The following is a 20,663-nucleotide window of genomic DNA, read 5'->3' on the forward strand; positions in this document are numbered from 1 at the left end:
GTTGTAAAGTTGCTCCAGTAGACTTTAACCATCATAGTTTCTTTGCAGAGTTTTTGTTTACTAAAATTATGGCCTTTTAAACTTTTATATGATCACAGAATAAAATAAGAGTTGATATGGGCTCAGAATGCAGCTCTGTGGAGAATGCGTGCCAAACATGGGCTCACGCCCCTGGGTTGCTTCTTTTTCTTAAAGACCCAATAGTATACTTAGTCATCTCTGTCCATGTTGGTCAGTATGACCAAATGGTATATGATAGTCTATGGGGAATAATTTAAATATACATAATTCTGGTAGTTGGCTTGATTTGAGAAATATTTGCTTTTGTATAATTAGAAAGGGTGAGATCCTGCACCCCACTTCTAATAATTGCCTTTATTGGAATAACTTTGTTTTTTACAAATTGTTTTACAGCTTCATTTTTCTCCTTTTTCTGGCTTTCTCCCCACTCCCCCCACCCCCCTTGACATAAAAGTTTCTCTATGTAGCCCAGCTATCCACTCTGTAGATGAAGTTGACCTTGAACTCACAGAGATGCCTGCCTCTGCATTCCAAGTGCTGGAATTAAAGGTGTGCAACAGCATTGATAATTTTTCTTTTTAAAAACTCAATTTATTATTTTATGTGTATGAGAATTTTGCTTGCATGCATGTGTGTGCATCCCATGCATTCCTAATGCCTGCCAAGGTCAAAAGAAGGCATTGGATGTCCTGGAGTTGCGGATGATTGTGAGTCACCATATGGGTGCTGGAGATGGAGCCCAGGTCCTCCTCAGGAGTAACAAATGAGCTCAACCACTGAGCCAGCTCTCCAACATCTTCATTTTCTAGTGTATCAAGAAGTAAAAATAAATGTTTTACTTGTTGTTTAGAGACATGGCAGTATATGGGCTTGAAACCCAAATAACTACTAAATAAGGAAACAGGAGAGCAATGTCCACAGACAGCCAGTAGAAATCGCAAATGTCCTAGAAAACTCAGGTTTACTCCTGTGCCAGAAGAGTTTGTTACTAAATTCTAACTCCTTACAAAGCCTGGAATCAGGGGAAAAAATAAGTATATATTAATGTTATAGTTATAGTATATAGCAATGTATATACCTTGGGTTTGGAGAGAGTGAATAAGAACAGACTTAGGGATTGGGCAGGAATCGGATAGAGGATAGAGCGTTATCAGTGAAAAGGGATAATAGGGTTCTGAGGGTGGGAAGAATAAGCCAGTAAGTAAAACTGACAGGAACTAAGGGGTCTGTGCTTTATAATAGACTCTTGGAAAAAGCATGACTGCCCCCTCTTTTTGAAGCATCATTCTAGTAGTGAATGGCTAATGAAGAACAAAAGGTATGATTATATTTATACAGTTGAGATGTAAATTTATAAAGGCTTCAATAATGATACAGTTCTGGCAACAGATTAAGAACAGTGATTCTTAGTAAGTAGTATGAAGTACATCTAACCAAGAAATCCTTAAAAAAATGCCCTCCACTTTTGTTGTTGAGACAAGGAATATAAGGAACTAAACACCCATTGCATTTACATGAGTAGTTATAGAAATATTGAAAGTGATTTCTCCTGAGGAGAGCAGAGTCACCAGTTGGCACTTTTCGATTTCACTATCACTGTTTCGATTAGGATTGAGGTAAGGTGTGCCTGTGTGACATAATCATTTAAGTAGCATTTTTTATTAAGAACTCTCACATCGTCACAGATTATGATGACACAAAGAAACTAGGAGCCATTAAATGGGTTCTTTGACGTGAAGACCGGTCACTGCAAGAAGATCTTACAGGTCAAAGCTCTGGTTTTCAGGATGAGGAGCCATGACTGAAGCACTGGATGTGAGCTTTGCTTTGCTTTCCTCCTCCTGGGGAAGGAAGGATTCTGGAGCCTGCACAGCTGATGTGTGTTGTCATCGGTCAGCTCTGTGAGAATCACTGGCAATTGCCAGCCTTTGTAGTGTTAGTTATCAGGGAGAGGTATCGATGAACAAAGAAGCTCAGAGTTGAACTGATGGATGCAAACTGCAATTGTAGACAAAGAATACAGATATGCTGTGTACCAAAACGTCCTACAGAGACCCTTTGATGGGAAACATTGAGCACTGTCATTGCTGCTGCCTTCTTTCCTTACTAATACAGTTGTTACTTTTTATTTAGATGTATAGCCACGGGATTGAGCTGGCTTGCCAAAAGCAGAAAGAATTTGTGAAGAGCTCTGTTGCATGTAAATGGAATCTTGCTGAAGCCCAGCAGAAACTTGGCAGCTTAGCACTGCATAACTCTGAGTCCTTGGATCAGGAACATGCCAAAGCACAGACCGCGGTGTCAGAACTGAGGCAGCGGGAAGAAGAATGGCGACAGAAAGAAGAGGCTCTGGTCCAAAGAGAGAGGATGTGTCTCTGGAACATGGATGCCATTAGCAAGGATGTTTTTAATAAGGTATGATCTTTGTTGGACCATAAAAAAAGAGGACAGGGGCTGGGTATGTGGTCAAAGGTAGAGCATGCAAGAGGCCCTGGGCTCCATTCCTAGCCCTGCAGATAAAAATGAAGAAGGAGAACCAGAAGTGTCTGTAAGTAACTGTTGCGAAGCACCAGAGTCCTGCTAAACAGCCAGCATCTCCAAGTCTAGCTGGGAAGAGGGAGGCAGGTAGGAAGACCCCAGCTCACAAGGTGATGTGATGCACAGGCCTGTGTGCTGAAGCTGAGATGTGAGTACTTCCTGATGTGGCTGGGCTGTCGGCTTCCTGTCGGTTTTGTAACACATGCAGTTACTGAATTTGTAAATAAAATCCTTCAGTTTACCAGCATGGATTTAGTAAACTCAGGAGAATCTTTTTTTTTTTTTTTCATTTAAATTTTATCATACTGGATTACATAAAGCCATTTTTGTGCAAGTATACAGTGCACTTTGAGATGTCCAGCCCCTATGCCCTTCCATTCTCCCTTTCTCACCCATTCCCTTCCTGTTAGTTGCCTTTGTGCCCCTCGATAGTTTCACATACTTCACATACTTCTATATTGTGTTCTCTAGGGACTTTGTGCATCTATAGAAATAGGATTATCTATATTGTCTGTTCTCTAGGGACTTTGTGCATCTATAGAAATAGGATTATGTCCAGGTGCAAATCATTTTTCTGCAAGTCACATAATCTCATATTTTTTGTGGCTACAAAATATTCATATGTGTGTGTGTGTGTAGTGATGTACATTTAATCTTACTTTGGGCATCCATGCATCCATGTTAGTCCTATAGCTAATAAAATAATGATGCAACAAATTTTGATGTGTAAGTATCTCTGATATGTTAACTGCCAGTCTTTCAGGTAAATACCCAGAAGTAGTATTTGTAGCTGGGCCATACGGTGGTTCTATTTTTAGTTTCTTGAGAAACATACATACTAACATTCATAGTAGACGGGCTCTCTTACATTCCTGCTAGTGTATAAGTGTGCCATCTTGTCGGCAACCTTGAGCATTTGTTATTTGGTTTTGTGGTGACTCCTATTCTGATAGTGGCAAAATGGAATCTCAGTGCAGTTTTGATTTGCGTTTCTTGGGTGGCTGATAGCAGACATTTTCCCGTATATCTATTGGCCATTTGTATTTAATGTTTGAGGATCGTCTGCTCACAACATTAGCCCATTTATTGAATGGATTGTTTGATTTCTCATTATTTAGTATTTAGCTTCTTTGTGTAGTGTAGTAAAAGATATTAGGGTAATGAGATGGTCCAGCAGGTCAGGATGTTTGCCACCAAGCCTAATGACCTGAGTTTGACCCTGAGGACCCACATGGGGAAGGGAGAGGCACTTGCAAGTTATCTTCTGACCACCACACATACTCTATGGTATGTTAACCCACAAATGTTCACACACACACACACACGACAGACATACACATCTGTACTCATGCAAACTAAAGAAGTAAATGTAATAAAACAGTCAATCTTAAGCAGGTATTAGAGGCACAGCTGACAGATGTTCTCTCACTTTGCAGGCCATCCTTTGGTTTTTGCTATGAAGCGACTTTGCATAAAGTCTCTGGTTAATTGTTGATGTTCTTTCTTGAGTGACTGGAGTCCTGCTGCTCAGAGTCTCTGCCTATGCTGTTATCGTGAAGCATTTTCTGGACTTTCTCCTTTAGAATACTGGAGTTTCAGGTGTCACGTTAAGGTCTTTGATGCATTTGGATGAGATAAAGATCCAGATTCTTCTGTGTGTGGCTATCCAGTTGGCCACTACCACCTGAGGAAGCTGCCTTTTCTCTGATAAATAATTTATCTTGACATCTTTGTTAGCTGTGGCTCTCTTCTACACAATTGAATTGAAGTCAAGTACATTGATACTTCTAGTATTTTCTTTTAGCTCAGCTTGTTTAAGCTATCTGTGGTCTTTTATGGTTCCATTTGAATTTTTTTCTTCCTGGTTTCTGTGAAGACACACCTTGGGATTTTGATAGAGATCACATTGAATCTGTAATTGGTTTTGGTATCATAGCCATTTTTGCAATATTAAATCTTGTCCATCAGCAATGGAGATCTTTGTATTTCCTATTTTTTATAGTTTAGTGTTTTTACTATAGATGTTTTTCACTTCCTTGCTAGAGTTAGGTTTATTCCAAGGTCTTTTGTTTTTATTTGTCTATATTTAAGGTAATCATGAATGTGATTTTTTTTATATATTTCTCAGCATGTTATTAGTTTATAAGCTACTGATATCTTTGTTAGTTTTGTATCCTATCACTTTGCAGAAAGTGTGTATCAGATAAAAGATTTTGTGGTGTAGTCATTGAGGTCTCTGGCCTGTAGAATTATATTATTTACAAATAATATATTCACTTCTTCCTTCCTATTTGTATCTCTTTTGTCTTGCTGCAGAAGTCATCAAGCACCATGTTGAATAAGAGTGAAGGAATCAGGCACCTTGTCTTGTTTTGGGTGCCAATCTTGTCTTTTAAATAACGGTATTGAAACATTGAATCAGTCCTTTAAATTAATACTCTAGAGAGTAGAGTCTCTTAAATAGTACAGTACTTCTGCCAGATTGATCGGGTTTTTGTTGTTTTAAAGACAATCAGTTTTGTTTTAGTTTAAGTTTTACTGGGGATCTCATGCAGCCCTGGCCCGTCTGGAACTTTCTTAGGTAGCCCAGGGAGACCTCAGACTCAAAGATCTGTCTGTCTGCCTCTGCTCCCCCCCAAAAGACATGTGGCACTGTGCCCAGGGATGCATGCCTGAATCTTGTAAAATATATACCAGATTCCATTACTCCATACCAAACACACCAGAAGGGAAGTACTTTGTTAATTTTGTGTGTGTTTCTTCCATTTTAAATGATATGTTCAATCTGCTATGAACTTCATCTGTATCTCTGCTTTTTAATGCTTCTACTAATGTTAGTAGAAAATTTTAAGGTATATTTGTGGCTCGAACAGTATTGATGCAGGTAACAAAGTACAAGGTGCTTTTATTTTGAAATGCAAGCTGGCAGGGAGCTAGTTTATTCATTTCATTTTTGGCAGTGATAATATCAATGTATAAGTGTATCGGAGAATACTTTGGCAAACTGTTCTGTTAGTTTTGCTGGTTAGATGAGAAACTTCTTGGTCTGTTTTATGACTTATTTCACACATGCAAAGTCTTCCTTACTAGAAGTTGGTACTTAGTTTTAAGGAGGATTAAACTTTTTTTTTAGAAATGCAATCAAGCTATATTTTTTGTTTTATCTCTTCTCAAAGAATTTATAGTAAATATATTTGACTTTTTATCTATTTTTTTTCTTCTTCTTTTCTCTTTTCTTTTTTTGAGACAGGGTTTCTCTGTATAGTCCTGGGTGTTCTGGAACTCTATCTGTAGACCAGGCTGGCCTCGAACTCAGAAATCCGCCTCTGCCTCCCAAGTGCTGGGATTAAAGGTGTGCGACACCACTGCTCGGCTATCTTTGACTCTTATGTGCTTGGATTATTGAGTTTGCGTCTATCAAAAAACCCAAAGAGTAGGCTGCAGTTGCAAGTATTTATTGGAAATGAATAATGCAGATGTAAATTAAATTATACATGGAAAGAATCTATTCTTGTCTTTGATAGGGTAATCAGGTTAAAAAAAGATTTCATTGAGATGTTTTTCTGTGTGATATCTAGATAAATTTGTATTTTAAAACTAATGAAACTACCAAATGAGAATGTTTACATTTTTAATGATGAGCTTAGCAGATTAATTTAATGATGTATAGTGCTTTGCCATAATTCTTATAGCATCATGTCTATAGGAAAGATTACTAAGCATTCAATATTTGAAGAGTTTTAGTTAAAATATTGATTTTAGTCACTTAATTTTTGTAGAGTTTTATTAATCAAGATAAAAGAAAAACAGAAGATGAAGATAAATCACAATCATTTATGCAGAAATATGAGCAAAAAATCAGACATTTTGGTAAGTCCACTACTTAAATTTTCTTCTTTATTGTGTTAGAGATCATTGGTATGTGTGTAACAACGGACCTATAAAATGAGGGCCCCAAACTACTCGTGGCCAACCTGCTTATGCTGTGCTTCTGGTCGTGTCACAGACCTGCTTCTGACCTCTCTTGTGTCAGGTTGTGAAGAGAAGTACTTCATTAATGACGGTATCACTTTTTTGTATTTCTTTACTGTTCAGGGATTTTCTTTTTTGATTCTTTTTTTTTAAACATAAAAAGGTTAGCACTCGTTTACAAATGTATCTCATCTATTTCATGTGCAGTGGGAGAGATCAGGTGCACATGCATGGGGGCAGGGTACAGCTTGCTGGAGTTCCTTCTTTTTCATCATGTCGGGTGGGGAGCGGGTTCTTTGTCCACCAAGCCATCGCTCCAGCTCCGATGCTCAGTTCCTCTTTCAGGTTTGCATATGATGCTGTGTAATTTGGAGTTCCTTGTCATGTTACTCAGATAATAGGACAGAAATGTACAAACATCTAAGCTCTTTATATATACGTGCTTGTGCCTGTATAAGTATATACCACGTCTATAGGAGGGCCATGGAGACCACAAGATGGTGGCAGATCCCCTGAGACTGGAGGTCTGGGTGGTTGTAAGTCACCCCAGTGTGGGTGCTGGGATCTGAACTTAGGTTCTAGAAAAGCAGGAAGCACTCATAATGGCTAAGCCATCTCTCCAGTCCCAGAACTAGCTGTTTCTAATGGGTGAAGGGGGTGAACTTGGTGTAAGTGAAGGATTCCTAGAGGAGGCAATGTCTGGGTTTGTTTAGGAGGGGCAGATTTTCAGGATTTTCCATAAAGATTAGGCAACAGCATGAGAAGTGCAGAGTCAGAAAATATATGCAAGGTGTATTCTGAGGCCTAAACAATGTGATGCTGTAGGACTGAAAATGCTCTGTGGAAGTGTGAGGAGCTGAGGTTCACACTTATTCAAATATCATGTGAATGAACAGACATGGCTCTTGTTTATGTTTTGTTAATCAGTGGCATGTTGAAACCTTTTCCCATTTGTGTTCTCTCAAAGTAGTTTTGCTTCAAAAGGAGAAATTGTACATTTAACTCAAGAATAGTACCCAAAAAAGCTGGGCATGTTCACACGTGCTTATAATCCCATCACTGGAGAGGCTGAAGTTGGGGGAATCGCAAGTTCAGGGTTAGTCTGGACTATGAGACTCTGTCACAAATAACCAAGTCAAAACAACAACAACAACGACGACGACGACGACTAGTACCTGAAGAGCTAAACACACAAGTTCACATTTCTACATATGTCATGTCGTCTCATACATAGAAGTAAGAGGAATGGGCATCCCTCTTTTGGGTAGATTTTAAAGTCTTTAAACCAGGAAGGACAGAAGGGATAGAAGCAGTAATTTGCAGATGAGTCCTGTGTTGTCAGTTTCCATTCCTTCCCAGTCCTTGTTACCACAGCCCATGTGTCCTCTGCGGGAGAATGATGCGCCGGCCGCTTGTACTTCTTTCTAGACACACAGAACATTTGGTAGAAGAATGGCACTAGTGCTCTTGGGTTTTGAGTTTGGTTTGGTTTTGGTTTTTGCCCACCTGGCATTCCATGTGCCAGTTGTTTTGGAGCCATGCCACCGAGTGAGAGAGAAACAGTATTTTCTTTTGTTGTAGAATGAGTGCTTCAGTTAAATGGCAGTTCTGTGTGAGAAAACATCCCAGTTAGTGGACTAATTTCCAGTTACATGGGATGATGAGGTATCAAATGTACGTTTACAAGTGATAGCACAGTTGATAGTGGTCTGAGATAAGAGTCTGAGGGTTTGATGTGATTCAACTTTGGATAAAGCAAATATCTCTGCTAGTGTGTGGTCATTTGTAAAGGAAAGAAGTATTTGCCAGACTGATGAGATATTTTGATAAACTCCTTAAAGGACATCTGTAATGGCAGCTATAATTAAAGCTTCCAAGTGAGACTTTCCAAACTTGGATTCCATTCTCATCTCTTGAAAAAGAGGGCCTGGTAGATGGGGACTGTCTGTGTAGGCTGCGGGGACTCCACACCATGTCTCAGGTGTGCCTGTGTTCTTCTCTACTCTCCATGAGTCTAGTGATGGCTCTTTTTCCTGTCCTTTACCCTTACACTTAAATGAAATTTACCAGTTAATGGTTGCAGTGTTACGGATTATTGAAATCTGATTTTCCTTTACATTTGTGTTGATTAGTGCTTTGGAAATATAAAATGCTGATTTAGACTAGACACAGAGCTCATTTATTTACTCTTAGACAGCCCCCACAGTTGTGTGTATCTTTAACATCACTGTGGTCCTATGGCTGCTGTTTGAATTGTGCAGTGGTCTTTCAGAGCTCGATGTTTTCCCTTTCAGCTGGAGTTAGCTTGGATTCTGCATTCTCTGAGTCTATGCAGGCTGGTCACTTCTCTGAGTCTATGCAGGCTGGTCACTTCTCTGAGTCTATGCAGGCTGGTCCGCTCTACGGAGGAAGATGCCGATGTATATGAAGGGACCTGCCCAAGCTGAAGCTGAGGTCCAGACCGAGTCTGTTTGGGTCTAGAGTCTGATTCCCTGTCCGTTAGCCTCGGCTATGTTCCTCTGTTTACAGATTTTTAAGTAAGGGTCATTTCAGATAGGTTCTACTCTTGTAACTGTGGGTTCTCTTTAGATATCTTCCTATAAAATCCCACACGGTTTCTCTTACGACCTGTATGGACTACTTCTTGATTTCATACTAATTCAAGATCTAATTTACTTAGATACAATCCATGGCCAGTCTCAAGTCCTAAAGTCTTAGGCATTAAAAAATAAAAACTTTGGCATGTAATCTCACCTGTGTGGCTGTGAACAAGTGTTACTTATGTTTTTCATATTATCTTTAACTCGGAATCCAAATGGAAGGGTTTTGTTCATTCAGTTATAATGCTGCCTTGTTGAGGTAAATAGATTATTGGAGATAAAAACAGAAGGGATTGCCTCTCTAGAAGTGTGAACAAGCCAGCAAAGGGACCTGGTATGTAGCTCATTTGGTAGAGTGCTTGACAGGTGTGCCTGGAGCCCTAGATTCCATCTCTCAAACTCTATAAATCAGGCCTGGTGGCTAAGGTCCTATAATCCCAGAAATGGAGAGAGATAGGAACAAAGCCAGCCTGGGTTCTCTGGGACCTTCTTAAAAGAGAGTATGGGGGAAGGGGGTGGGCCGAGGCCATGCATAGGAATCATTTTATGTCTTTAGGTATAAGAAAAGAGGATTGTGCTTTTATCAGCTCTGACTTTCAGCATTCATTCATTCATTCTGCAGGAAATAGTTTAAAATAAATTTGCATAATCACTCAAATGACCCAATTGTCAGAAAAATATGGTGCACACTTATAATCCTGGCACTGAGGGGCAGAGATTGAGGGATTGTTGAGTTATATAGGGAAACTCTGTCCTCCTTGGGATTTTTTTCTTAATTAAAAAAAAAAAAGCTGAAATTACCTACAACCCTTTTCTAAAGATAGTGTATTTTTAATTGGTTCCCATGTGTTGCTGTGTATTCTTAAGTAAGATATTTGTCTTTGGTTTTGATGACATGTTTGCATGTGAAATTTAGTATGTAGGAATTCATTTTGTGTTGAAAGCAAAGTTTTATTGTCATACTATCAAGAAAGTCCTGTGAAACACCATGATGGCTTAATCACATCCGTGCTGTTGGCTGCTCCGTGTAAATCTAAAGTTTGAAACTTCTGGCGTTGCAGTACTCAGTACATGCAAGGGTAACCCTGAGCAGCACATTGCAGATGCTGTGTGACTCAGTCATCTTTGCTTTGCTAAATTAGGTAAAGATGCAGACGTACGACTTGGTACTATTTGGAGTCATTTATTATCTTGAAATAAAATGGCAGCCTTTGAAATATGTTCAATTAGTTTTTAAAAGAATGGTTGTTTACTGTACACAACTGACCAGATGACAGCATTAGTGAATGGCTAGTATGACTAACATGACAAGGGTATCAGTGATTACAGTACCGGCTAGTGTTTCCCAGCCAATAACATTTCCTGAAGTGGTAAATTTTACTATATCCTGGACACTTTAAAAAATAAGTTAGAGCCGGGCGTGGTGGCGCACGCCTTTAATCCCAGCACTNGGGAGGCAGAGGCAGGCGGATTTCTGAGTTCGAGGCCAGCTTGGTCTACAAAGTGAGTGCCAGGACAGCCAGGGCTACACAGAGAAACCCTGTCTCGAAAAACAAAAAAAAAAAACAAAAACAAAAAATAAGTTAGAGATAATATAGGCCTCAAGCCTCATGCATAATAAGCAAATTCTTTATCACTGGACCATGCCCTAGTCTGTTTATTCGCTTGTTTTTGTTTTGTTTTTGAAACAGGTCTTGCAAAGTTGCTCCGGCTGTCATTGACCGGCCTTTGTGGCCCAGACAGCCCTTACATTTGCAGTCTTTGCCACAGCTAGGCAATGGCAGAGATTCTTACTCATCTCTTTATAAAACCCAAAACCATCCTGTTCTCTTAGTAAATGGTACTGAGTTGTACAAGCTTTAGGGGAAGATCAAGTGTCTCAGTGTACGTGGAACTTTGGGTATTCCTGTAAGCAGGAGACATCAACTGGCCACTCTTGTTAAGCCGGACTAATTATCTGAAATAAATCGTGCTGGCCATTGATTTTAAGAAGTTCAGCTTTCTTTTATTTATTTATTTATTTTTTCGGTTTTTCGAGACAGGGTTTCTCTGTGTAGCCCTGGCTGTCCTGGAACTCACTCTGTAGACCAGGCTGGCCTTGAACTCAGAAATCCGCCTACCCCTCCCAAGGCGTGCGCCACCACTGGAAAAACCAAAAAAAAAAAAAAACAGGAAGAAGAGGAAGAAGTTCAGTTTTCTCAGCTTGCCCTGTCATGTATCACATTGGTCTGGAACTGAATTGTCTCTAAAGAGTAACATTTAAAATCTGTGTCTTGCCTCACAGGAAGAAAGGAAATATTTGACATTCGTGATTGAATTCTTTTTTACAGGTATGTTGAGTCGATGGGATGACAGTCAGAGGTTTTTGTCTGACCACCCACACCTCGTATGTGAAGAAACTGCTAAGTATCTTATTTTATGGTGTTTCCACCTAGAAGCTGAGCAGGTACTGTATTGAACCTTGAATGTCTGCAAACCTCAATAGACTCCTAATTTTTATTTTATTTTCTTCCATTATTTACCTTAAATGAGAGGAGGAAGGTTCTTAGAAGGAATTAGAAAGTTTTATTGTTTGTTTCCAACCTTCGCACTCCCTGCAGGGTTTGTGCTCGCTTGCCTCGCTCGCTCACTTTGCCGCCTCTGATCATCCTTCCTGTGTGCTGTGAGCACTCCTCTTCTCTTGCTTACTAGTTAGAAAGTCATGCTTTCAATTGTCCATAAAGCAGTCACAATTTGAACTCTGCCAGCAGTAGGTAGTTATTCTGGTCCATGTAATAGCATTAAGATGTTCACTTTATGTTCACAGAATATTTTACTTAACAGTAAAGAGAATAAAATTAAAAGTACTCTAAAGACACAAAGTTTGCGATCAGAGCCAATTCCGTCTCTTTGCAGAAGTGTTTTAACTTCGGTGCCTGCCCGTGTTTTTCAGAAAGGCGCTCTGATGGAACAGATAGCACACCAAGCCGTGGTAATGCAGTTTATTATGGAAATGGCCAAAAACTGCAATGTGGACCCAAGAGGCTGTTTTCGTTTGTTTTTCCAGAAAGCCAAAGTGAGTAGTGACCTGGTGCTGTTAAAGGAGAAGGTTGGGCAAAGCTGAGCTTTGTCCTGGGCTCATTAGCAGGCTGCTAACGTTGTAGCTTTTCTAGTGAAAGGAAATGCCTAGTGTTGGCACTTACACTATATGTAAGCTAGTATAGAGATTACGTAGTGTAAATATTTATGATGCAACATAGTTGTATTAGTTAGGGTTTGCTTTGCTGTGAAGAGCGGTCATGACCACATAAAGGAAGACATTTAATTGGGTCTGACTTACAGTTCAGAAGTTTTGTCTATTATCCTTCTGGGAACATGGCATCATGCAGGCAGTCGTGGTTCTCCATCTTGATCTGCAGGCAGCAGCAGAAGATTATGTACCACACTGGTGTACCTTGTGCATAGGACACCTCAAAGCCTGCTCTTACAGGGACACATTTCCTCCAACAAAGCCACATCTCCTAATAGAGCCACTCCCTATGGGCCAAGCATTCAAACACTTGAGTGTGGGGGCCATACCTATTCAAATCACCACAATAGAATTGAAATTTTCATGCTGATTGGCACTTAAAGGGTAAGAGGCTATACAGACCTTATATTTAAATGGAAACACATTCAAATTCATGTGACTGTTTTGAGTACTTCATCTTTTACCTGTTTACTGTATAAGGAGTATTTACTACCACAAAGCCTGGCCATTTCAATTGTTAGGATGCAGGGTTGAGCAAAACAGACACAGCATCCTCCACAGGTACAACTCACTGTTTAAGAAACCAAACTTGTAGCTGATCGGTGTTGGCAGCAGCAGTGGCGTTGGCGCATGCCTTTAATCCCAGCAGTTGGGAGGCAGAGAGAGGTGGACCTCTGAGTTCAAGGCCAGCCTGATTTACAGAGGGAGTTTCAGGACAGCCAGGGCTACACAGAGAAACCCTGTCTCACAAAACAAAACAAAAAAAGCAGAGAAGAAAAAGAAAGAAAAGAAACCAATTTTTTAAATGAAAAAGAAACTGTAGAAATGAGGCGAGTGGATATGAGTTGCGTTCTGAAATCGGCTCGGCGTGGGCTGCAGGAGTGAGAGCCTGCTGAGAGACAGCAGAGGAGGCAGGACAGGGAGGAAGAGGGAAGCCAGCAAACAACCAAAACACTTCACTTCGTATTCAAGGGATGACTTTCAGAAAGCACTGGGGGTCATGGGATAATATGTGGCTAATATCTATCTATGGAACATTTGTAATAATCTAAGAAAATGTTTGTTACAAGTTTAAAACAAGAGATGCATGTTCATATAAACATAAGAAACTAGATATGAACAGAGAGATTACTGTTTTGTGTTTTCTGAATCACTAATAATTAGAAATTTCCTAAAAGGCCAAGCAGCAGAGCAGTGAGGATCTGGGTCTGCTAGTGGAAGCGCACATTAGGGCAGCCCTTTGGAAGTACTGTATGGGACTGAGCAGTGCGCGTCTGGATGGAGAGCAACCCCATCGCAAGGGATGTAACACAGCACGTTCTCAGCGAGTGCGCAGGAGCCCTGAGAGTCAGAAGACCTCAGGAACACTCACCTCCATATCGCTGCAGTGAGATTAGTGGCGACCTGATTCTCATTCACTCAGGAGATGAGTGTAATTGATGCTGAGTCAGATGAAAGAACCTGTTCTCTTCTCTTGTGGAGATGAAAAGCAGATATCACTGTCCTACCTTTACCAGGAGAGGGGGTGCTTTAGAGAACAGTTTTGTCTTTTAACTACTATGTGTTGTGTGTGCACAGACTTACTTATATATGCAGTGTGGAAGGCAGAAGTTGATGATGAGTATCTTCTTTTATCATGCTCCATCCTATTTTCCAAGACGGGGCCTCTCAGTGAACTTGAAGAGCCCACCATTTTGGCTAGGCTGGCAGGCCTGCAGGCTCCAGGATCTTCTTGTTTCTGGCTTTCTTTCCCTCCTCAGTGCTGGGCTTACAGATGTGCCATTGTGCTGGGATTTTACATGGAACTGAGGAGCCCAACTTAGGCCCTCATGCTGCAGAGTATGTGTCACTGTTGCCCAGACTTGTCACATTCTCAGACTTTACGGGTCACTTTCTGAGTCTCAAGTAGTCATATTTAGCTCTGGAAACACAGTAGTGTAAAATTAAAGTACACTGCTAGTGGTATCGTGGAGTAGACTTGTTCCTGGGTCTTTTAAGTTTGTATTTCAGAATTCCAACACAGTAAATATTGACCCATGTAACCCACGTAAAGAGAGATTGCTGCGTGCATGAGTATTTAGAGTGTAGGTGAGGCTTGAGAGTTATGTCCCAAGCAACTCCTACGTCTGCACTCACTGCTGTGCTGTTTATAGATATCGCAGCCTAACCCTAAGAACAATCATCATTATAGATGAAAAAACAATGAATGAATGAATCAAGCTAGTTGTATAGCCAGCATCAACTTTAAATATATATTTTATAAGGATGGTAGTTTTAAATGTTTTATATTTTAATAAAGCATTTATAAAGGCAGAACTGCATATACATATTTTTGCACATTTTAACATATGCAACCGGAAGTTAAAAGGAAGTATATCAGAAGTTTAACTTTGATTATTCTTGAGTATAGAATTATTTTCATTTTTTTTCATGATACTCTACAATGAACATTTCCTATTAGAAACAGAAAACAAAAAATGAATTTTATTTTTAAATGTAAAAAGATGGTTACCTTAAATGCTATAACCTCTTTGAAGTTGTAGTCTAATCTTACAGTTTCCTTCAATCTCATCCTTCAGTTTCCAGTAGACTTTTAATGAACAAATGACTGAGTTATAATTTTAGCTAGGCTTATGCTAACTAAATTTTTACTTGATTCATCGAAGCAATAAAAAGTATACCTTTTGGTGATACCTTATTGGATGTGATTCAACTGATACTTAATTTGGTAATGGGACATTGCCACGCTATGCTTTGATATTTATCTTTGATAAAACAACTGACAATGATTAAAGTCTTTAACCTTAACAGTTTTAATATTAAAAATTAGGCAATAATGTTTGCAGATGTTTCTGCAATGTTTAAAGCATTTTGTACGGATTTGCTTATTAAATCCTTCTGTGTTGTAGGTTACTTCTTTAAACAGTCATGTCTCTGTTGATTTAAGCCTGTAGGCCTTAGGGTTACAGTAGAGTGTGCAGTCTGATGCCTTTGACAGCGTTACTTTTGGATGTGGACACTGCACAGTAGCATGGATTATACTAGTACTAGCTAGTACTAGAATATGATGTTACGCCTAACTGAGCAAGTTATTCAAGTAGATGGGATATCCCAGAACATAATTTTCATTATTTATGTAACCCTGAACTAATCTATAATTTCAACCAAGTTGTACAACCTAAACTCCCTTTACAAGGTCTTTCTAGCTCCTGAACTGAAAGCCAGCATACAGGGCGTGCACCCTGCTAGTTACACGTAGAAGAAATGTCTATAAAATGAGGCCTCTGTCAGTATAGAGGGGCTTTTCATGGAGAACTTAAGACTCCTACATCACTGAATGCCAGAGATCCCTTCCTTCCCTCAGTCTAAGTTATCATACTTGTTTGTTTCCAGATGCCACAAAGACACTTGCTTAGCTAGGGCACTGAGATACAATAATTAATTTGAATGCTGAGTTTGTTTCTTAGGACATTTACAAAGAGAATTGTACTGGCTGGTTTGGGGTGTCAACTTGACACAGGCTGGAGTTATCATAGAGAAAGGAGCTTCAGTTGGGGAAGTGCCTCCATGAGATCCAGCTGTGGGGCATTTTCTCAGTTGGTGATTAAGGTGTAAGGGCCTATTGTGGGTAGTGCCATCCCTGGGCTGGTAGTCCTGGGTTCTATAAGAGAGCAAGCTGAGCAAGCCAGAGGAAGCAAGCCAATAAGTAACATCACTCTATGGCCTCTGCATCAGCTCCTGCTTCCTGACCTACTTGAGTTCCAGTCCTGACTTCCTTTGGTGATGAACAGCAGTATGGAAGTGTAAGCTGAATAAACCCTTTCCTCCCCAACTTGCTTCTTGGTCATGATGTTTGTGCGGGAATAGAATCCCTAAGACAAGAATCTAAAAAGGCCTGAGGTGTACTAGATGGTGATATTGCTCCACTTCCGAGAGTTAACTTGAGAGGCTGGTGCTGCTGTTTTGCAATGCTAGGGACTGAGCGAGGGCCTTAGGTTGCCAAGCACAAGAACTTGGCTTTCCTCTTGCCTTCAACTCCTGAGTAAGTGATCTTATTAACTGTACCACCAGCTAACTCCTACTTTGTGTGTATGTATATGGAGTGTTGTCAGTGTCCCTGTAAAAGAAACAGCGTGTGCTGCTCTGCAGGGAGACTGCTGGCTCGTGCATTTGACATTCTTTCCTGCCTCTGTTCCAGCTCTGCTGGGTGCTTCTCAGAGTTGAGTGTGGTTTAGCTCATTCTGTTTGTTTTCATGTTCTAGGCAGAGGAGGAAGGTTATTTTGAAGCATTCAAAAATGAACTTGAAGCTTTCAAGTCAAGAGTAAGACTTTACGCTCAATCACAAAGCTTTCAACCTGTGACGGTTCAGAATCATGTTTCCCATTCTGGTGTTGGATGCATGGGCTCCTTAGAATCCTTATCACAGGTAAGCTGGGAAAAGGGATATTGATTTCATAAATGTAGTCACATAATTTTGTTCTTTAGGACCACTGTTGAATAATATTTTGTGACCACTTAAAATTTTCTCACCTCAAAAAATAAGTGTTGGCCATGGCGGAGGCAGATGAATCTCTGAGTTTGAGGCCAGCCTGATCTCTGTAGTGAGTTCCAGGCTAGCTAGGGCTATGTAGAGAGACTTTGTCTCAAAAGTAGTTAGTTGATTGATTGATTGATTGATTGATAACCCTTAGTCTTATTTCATGCTTTGGCATTTAGTTTCTTCTATTAGACACACCATATTCTCTCATTTTAATATGTAAAGGATAAGCTGTACAGTCTTTAGGTCAAGTGTCACTACCTATTGGTCATTTCAATTAAAAACTCAAGGTGGCTCCCCATAAACATGTCATTAAAACAACACTGTTGGCAGTTTGTTTAGCTTGAGGCTGGCCATGTGAGTGGTGGCTAAAGGGATCTGTTGCACGGCTTTTTCGTAGTTAATACCTTGTTAAGTAGCTCTTTTTGTATGTTATCTATCCAGTTAATGGTAGTCATAGTATTGAGAAAAAAAACAGTCACTGAAAGGAAGAGGGAGCCGAGCACTAGTGTTGCTGATAGAACGTTTTAGAGCTGTGAGATGTTTCAGACAGACCCTGCCCATTGTAACTTTAGAAGTAGCAGTTTAATAGAGCCCAGTTATCTCTCATTTCCAGGCTCCAAGATTTTAAGAGCAGCTTTAGCCAGTTTATTGTGTTGTCTACACTGGGACATGGGAAGTGTCATTCAGAAGACAATATGAGGAGAGTCCTGTATTTATCTATAAGCCTCATAAAATGGTAAAAAAAATTGACATTTTCAATTTCTTGACCTTAGGTCACTATAATTTTACCATTTTAGTAACATGTATTTAAAACAGCTCTTAAATTTACATTAACCTTTAACCTAATATAGTATATAAAGTAGTAAAGAATGCAGATGATCACATTTAACACAGCCAGCAACATGTTTAAGGATATAAATATCTACATTCTGGCTTTAAATAATTACTAGTGTTCTCTTTTAATTAGACACATTAGGAAATGCCCCCTAAAGAATGTCTGCCTGCAGGGCTCCTCTTTATTTTTAATTTTCTAAGATTTATTTTATTTTATATGTATGAAAATACTTTGCCTGCATATGTGTGTGTGTGTGCACCACATGTGTACCTGGTCCCCACAGAGGCCAGAAGAGGGCTTTAGATCCCCTAGACCTGTTCCAATGGTTGTCAGCTGCTGTGTGGGTGCAGGAATTAGACCCTAGACCTCTGTAAGAGCAGCAAGTGCTCTAAACTGCTGAGCTGTCTCCCAGCCCCCAGTCAGTTCTTTAATGCTATTTAAATACAGTATTGAAGCAGCCCATGAGAAAGCAGGTTTCCCAAGGGAGTCTTATGATGATGTTTAGAGCAATAAATATATCTAAAATTAGTCATCTGGTGCGTCCAGAGGAACAAGAGATTTGTAGGGTGTCATTGGTTCTTTACATAAAATGAGAACATTAAAATACAAGCAGCCTATATTATCAGAAAGATGCTTCTGGTTTGTGAGAAGTAAATTAAAAGCTGACACCAGTGGCCAGGCCTCCATTGCCATTTGTGGTAGAGAAGGCTGGAGTCATAGAATTTTGTCATTTGCATTATTTCTATTATGGGGAATCTTCATAATGAATCAAGAATAATAGACCAGTTGTTCCCTACAGGGTGAGAATTTAAGCTTCCTGACTTAGACAGCCTCAGGGGAGGTGTGGTGTTCAGGAGTCTTTCTAGTTACATAAAACTGTGACTAGATGAAGGCAGCGGGGCTAGGAGAGGCCACCTGAGGGACCAAGATGTCTGAAAACAACAATATTACTACATATTACTACAATAATGGTATACCATTTTTATATCACTTTATGAGTTATATAATATGTTATGTATCATTTAATCCTTATAAAAATGCTATGATTATATTAATCCATGTTTTCAGATAAGTAAATTGAAAATTATGAGGTTAAATTACTTTGCCTAAAGCCAACACAGTAAGTGATGGGGCTGTTACTCTAATTTTGACTCTCCTTTCCCACTTTCCCACTCTTGAGTCTTGTGAGTCATACATGAGCAGCAGTCAAGCGCTCGTGAGAACTGTGTGCTGAGAACTGCGTGCTGAGAGTGCTGGTGGGCACACACAGTCAGGAGGCTTTCAGCATCAGATAGGGTAAGGATGCTGATTCTCCATGACTGGTGGGTCTGTGAGCTCTGGAGAATCTCTTCAGCCAATACTTGATACTCAGAATTCTGTCATGATAGAGTTACTGTAAGTTTGATCTTGAAGGACCCTGAAATCTAAAATGGGTGTCAAGAAAAAGGACTTAGGACTACTTTGTGGAAGTAGACTAATATAACAGGAGTATTGATTGTTTTATAAAGCTTAGAATTTGGTAACACTCTTGATTTTAGTTTTCTTACTAGTGAAGAGTCCTGTGAAACACACTGTCCACACCATCCTTAGCCTGGATGAGACTCGGCGCTGGCTCCTGGGAGAAAAGGAGCAGTTGCTTCATGTTCACTCTCTGGCCTTTTCCTCCTTGAGTAATACCAATACTAAATAGAAACATTAAAACACAATAAAAAGGACTGGGAAATAATCAAATTCGACCTAGCTTTTGCCTTTTACTGAAGAAACTGCAGTGTGGCAGGGTTTCCTCCCTTTAGTTTTTGTTTGTTTGTTTGGGTTTTTGGTTTTTTGGCAACTTTGACTGTTGTAATCAAGGTTGGTCTTGAACTGCTAGATCCTCTTGCCTGCTAGAGTTATGGGAGAGTCATTGTACTTGGCTTGGAAAGCATTGTACTTTATTAGGATTAAGACAAAAACAGTTCCCCTGTGAGATGAGCCATTTACCATCACCTTTGTCTTCCCACTCTCGGGAGGCTCAGGCAGCAGGAGCTCAGACTAAAGGCCAGCCTGGGTGAAGGAGAAAAAGCCCATCTCATTTGGATAACTTTGTCACTAATGTTTATTAAAATACAAATGACATTAGGTAGAAAAAGTAAAAAAAAAAAAAAAAAAAAGTAGTTGCTGGAAAATGTTCAGAATAACTGAGTAGGAAAAAAGTCACTTCCAAAGGAGGCCATTGCCATGTAATGTCATGGGTTTTACATCTTAAACTCTTTTCCATGGAAAATTTAAAAAGAATGAATTTGATTTTGCATTAATTAGACAATATTTTATGTTATCTATTAGCTTTAGAAAATAAAATCTGATTTTCCTTTAGTTTTCTTTACTCAGTAAGTGTATTTTGCCTTCATCTAAATGTTTTACATTTATAGTTCTTAACTCTTGTAATTAGATGGTACTCTTAAGAATACATTGCTGGCTAAAACCTGTACTTTAACAAATGTAGTTTTGAAATTTTATGTGTCTTGAGTGTTTTGCCTCAGTCTGTATCTGTGTGTCATGTGCATAAGTGCCCACGGAGGCCACCTGTGTGTCATGTGCATAAGTGCCCACGGAGGCCACCTGTGTGTCATGTGCATAAGTGCCCACGGAGGCCACATGGCAGCTCTCAGGTCCCCTGGAACTTGAGTTTCAGATGATTGTGAGCTGCTATGTCTGTGCTAGGAACTAAACCCTGGTCTGCGGGAAGAGCAACCAGTGGTCTTTACTGCTGTGTCATCTCTCCGGCCTCCTAAAGGCATGCTTATTAAATGTAATGCTTATGAGGAAGTTTTACCTTGTATGGTTAAAGAATTCAAATTATAGTTTTGTTAAAAGAGATAAGAGAGGTATCTGTAACATTTCTGTTCCTGTATATGCACTCGGTCTGGATAAAGAATAACATTCTATCT

At 39.8% G+C, this 20,663-nt stretch overlaps 1 protein-coding gene across 8 annotated transcripts in view; it reads left to right on the forward strand.

Moving 5' to 3' along the window:
* Cdc37l1 (cell division cycle 37 like 1) overlaps positions 1-20,663 on the forward strand; it is a 52,035-nt gene that overhangs the window by 2,563 nt on the left and 28,809 nt on the right. For 6 of the 8 annotated variants that reach the window (XM_029472788.1, XM_029472789.1, XM_021152176.2 and 3 more), the window contains exons 2-6: positions 2,155-2,436; positions 6,339-6,429; positions 11,462-11,577; positions 12,064-12,186; positions 16,623-16,787. In XM_029472788.1, the coding sequence (XP_029328648.1) occupies positions 2,155-2,436; positions 6,339-6,429; positions 11,462-11,577; positions 12,064-12,186; positions 16,623-16,787 (777 nt within the window). The other 2 variants (XM_021152179.2, XM_021152178.2) reach the window with 2 other exon arrangements.

Source organism: Mus caroli, chromosome 19 (assembly GCF_900094665.2).
Source record: "Mus caroli chromosome 19, CAROLI_EIJ_v1.1, whole genome shotgun sequence".
In the NCBI taxonomy this organism is placed as follows: Eukaryota; Metazoa; Chordata; class Mammalia; order Rodentia; family Muridae; genus Mus; species Mus caroli.